Source organism: Sceloporus undulatus, chromosome 7 (genome assembly GCF_019175285.1).
Source record: "Sceloporus undulatus isolate JIND9_A2432 ecotype Alabama chromosome 7, SceUnd_v1.1, whole genome shotgun sequence".
Classification (NCBI taxonomy): domain Eukaryota; kingdom Metazoa; phylum Chordata; class Lepidosauria; order Squamata; family Phrynosomatidae; genus Sceloporus; species Sceloporus undulatus.
Window position 1 is genome coordinate 46,778,427 of NC_056528.1, and position 3,822 is coordinate 46,782,248.

Genomic DNA, 3,822 nt, shown 5'->3' on the forward strand with positions numbered 1-3,822 from the left:
TATTATTATTATTATTATTATTATTATTATTATTATTATTATTATTATTATTTTCTTGGAACTACTCATGCTCATTTCGGATTGGAGCAATATGGCTTCGTCTCATCAAAATAATAGTTTTTCATAATTTTTTGTGGGTTTTTCAGGCTATGTGCCCATGTTCCACAAGAGTATATTCCTGATGTTTTGAACTGTTTTAACTGTTTAATTTATTAGATTATTATTATTATTATTATTATTATTATTATTATTATTATTATTACTTTTTAAAGCTTGAGGGAGTATAAGGGACTCGTCTCTCGTTGCTATTGCTGTTTTGTATTTTGCATTGCAATGTATTTTTGCTGCCAGGAGAGAGTTAGATATTGTCAGTTGGATTAATACGTTATGTGATATCCTAACTATTATTAAGTCGTGTGTTTTGGTTTTTGTATCTTGCATTGCTATGTTTCGTATTTTCGACTACGTTCGCTGCATTTTCTATACTTATTCTTGTCAGGAAATGACATTGGTGTGGCCACTAGGGGGAGCTGTTGTGCAGATAATTTACAGCTCCAGTGGCAGCTGATGTGTCAGCATTCAAACAGGGCATCATTGGAATGTTGATGCAAGTGTCAACTGTCAGTTCTCAACTGTCACTGAGGGAGAGAGAGACAGTTGGTGCCTCAGAGTGGGCTGTGTCTGTTACTAAGAGGCAATGAGATGGTTGTATGTTAATGTGGCTGCCTCAGAGGTTGTGTTATTGTTGGTTGGTGTAAATAGTGTGTATTAGAGACGGATGTCCAATACACTGTGTATATCTATGTTGTAAATACTGCAAAGGAAGATTAAAGCCCTCGTTTAGAGTGAAGACTTGTAAGAGTCATCATTAGTTGAAGACATCTTCACAGGTTCCTTCTTCTTGGCGTCCTGTCGACGTGGTTGAACTCTGCAGGTGGTCGTGGTGGACACTGCGCGTCATTTCCATAGGTCCCAACAAGGGTTATGGGCGCAGCACACGAGCCACAACAATTCTGCCTTATTATTATTATTATTATTATCATTATTATGCCAGTTAAGTTTTATTCGGTGGGGGGTATACTTTGTATCTAATGCTTTTGTTGTAATCCACTTTGATTTAACGAGAAAAAAGCGGAATAGAAATAAATAAATCATCATCACCATCATCATTATATGATGTTTCACCACCATCTGTGGCTGGCATCTTCAGAGATGCCACCCACAGATGCTGGCGAAACATCAGGAATAAACTCTTCTAGAACATGGCCACATAAAACCCACAAAAGACTAACTTCATTTTTGCTTAAATTGTAACCAAGAGCACAAGAAAGAAATATTTAGAGGGTTCCCCCCCCCAATAAATGGAATTTCATCCATCAAAGATAAAATATGCCTGAAAGTGAATTAAGCCGAATGCATTCAGTTTGCAAGGCTCTGGTATCTAGCCAACTTGTTGGTATGAACTGGGCACCCAAGTTGCTTGCATGCAATTAAAACATTTATGGATGAAATGGGTACATGTAAGTGCCATTTAGCCAAGTCTCCCTATTAACGTCTTGGGGAAAGTGTATGGTTTTTTTTCATTAAAATGTCACAATCACATTCCTACAGCTGAGCGACAACTTCTCAAAAGATCTGTGAGTTTGAGGCTCTTATTAAGAATATCATTAGAAATTAGCCTCGGGGTAAAAAAAAGGGGAGAGAAAAAGGGAGAGACGAACACGTCTAATAGCGAGCAAATATTGAAATCCTATCAACGGAAGGTAAAGGATGTAGAAATTATTTAAATCATCTGATGATCTTAGTCTCAACAGAGCTTCAGTTAAATGGATCTGAAGTAGAATATAAGTTTTTAAAACATTATGTCAGTATTATTTCACACAGAATTAAAAGGAGCAACCGGGAATAAAGAAGTACGGTGTGTTTTTTCTGCCTTAAAGCATCTCCTAGAAGGCAAATTCCGCTAAGTGCAGCATTTGGGGCCCTTTTCATTATAAAGTACATCTAGGGATGGGAGAGAATTCATTTCAGTTCATTTCTGATAAAGTATTACCAAACCTAACACATATTCAGGACTAAGCAAATGTGAGATGCATGAAGAAGAAAAGGAAGCAGATGGAGGCCAACATCCTGTTAATAGTATTCTGTTAGTAAGGTTTCTTTTTGGTTGATGAGGAGGCTGGCATTCCCTTCCAGAGTTTTGCTCCCCTCAGTTCAGAAATAATTCCAGCCTGTCCGTCCGAACCAAATATTTGCACTATTGCAATCCAGCGTACAGTTGTGTGACTCCACCGCAATCCAGACATGAACTTGGCTGAAAACTTTGGGCATTTTCCCCTTCCACCCAGACCGACGTATTTGGATTAGGAACGCATAAATCTCACCGATGGTGCAGTGATCTCCTTCCCATCCAGGGCTGCATTCACACTTGCCGTCTTTGCATTGCCCATGTTCAGTGCAGTGGGAATTGCATGTACGTTCTTCGCAAGTTGGACCTATCCAGCCTTCTTCACATTGACATATTCCTCTGGTGCAAACACCGTGGCTGCCACAGTCCAGTGTACAGAGCTCTATAACAAAGGGGGGAAATCAGTATCAGTTAGTCTTAAAAAACACACACACACATCTGTTAATGTCCCTGATTTTGTTCACATCTTCTTGAACATGAGCCTCAATTTATTCAGATTTGTCACATACAGCTCTACCGATGGAGGCATAACAGAGTAGAAGAGGTAGAAAGGTACATAAGGGTAGGAGAGGGAACCACAGCGCAGTAACAGAGCACATGTTTTAATAATAATAATAATAATAATAATAAAACTTTATTTATATACCGCCCTTCTAAAAACCAGGGCGGTGAACAACAGTTCCAACAATATAACAACAGGTCATACAAAACATTAAAAACAGATTAATAAAAATAATAAAATGTCCATGCCGGCAAGACAGTGCTGACAAGGGGAGGGGGGGAGAGTAGCTGGTCAGGGGTAAGCTTGTTCAAATAAGTGGGTCTTTAGCCCCTTCCTAAATTGGGCTAGGGAGGTGTTTTGCGTCAAGAATATCTGGAATTTGATTTCTGGCATCTTCAGTTGAAAGGATCTGTTAAGCAAGTGATGAGAAAGTAACTTAACTGCTTGATAACCTTGAGTGATAACTGCTAAACATAGGAGGAATTGCTGAAACAGAGGGATCAGTAGTCAGACTTGTTAAAGCACTCCATTTCCTCTGAAAGTCATTTACTCAATTGTCAGAAATGATAGCAATTGTATCATTCAAGTCATTCACTGAATGGTAGCCCACTCTGTCATTGAATACTCAAAGGCCTCATTCCCACTACCTTTTAAATCGAATCGTGAAACAGTTCAAACTGGTTTAAATGACCCTGGTTCCCACTTAATCCAAATTGCTGAAGCAATTCCGAGAGGGGGGCCATGCGCTAGACCCATTTAACCCACGTCTTTTTGACACTGATTTCCCCCCCTTCTTTTTCGATAAATCGATTCTGCGCAAGTGTGAACCACATGCGGATCAGAATCGATTCAAATTTCCCCTTCGGCTGTCTGGAACCGAATCATTTTGAATCAATTCATTTGTAAATGGGAAGTATAAGTAGATTATTTTGGAGGGGAAAATGCAATCGGAGCAAATGTAGTGGGGGAAAAAATGCGATCAAGGCAAATGTAGTGGGAACCATGCTCTGCTGTTGAATTGATCCATCGATTTGGATCACACACTGATTTATCTGTAAATGGGAATTGGGCCAAAGAAATAAACCATAAAACCATAAAAAAAAACCTGATAGTAAAACAACTGTTAGGCAAA

The 3,822-nt window shown here is 39.0% G+C and overlaps 1 protein-coding gene across 1 annotated transcript in view; it reads right to left on the reverse strand.

Moving 5' to 3' along the window:
* Positions 1-3,822, reverse strand: part of TENM1 (teneurin transmembrane protein 1) — a 292,675-nt gene that overhangs the window by 94,475 nt on the left and 194,378 nt on the right. Inside the window, 1 exon segment of the mRNA XM_042479300.1 lies at positions 2,385-2,570. Within this exon segment, the coding sequence (XP_042335234.1) occupies positions 2,385-2,570 (186 nt within the window).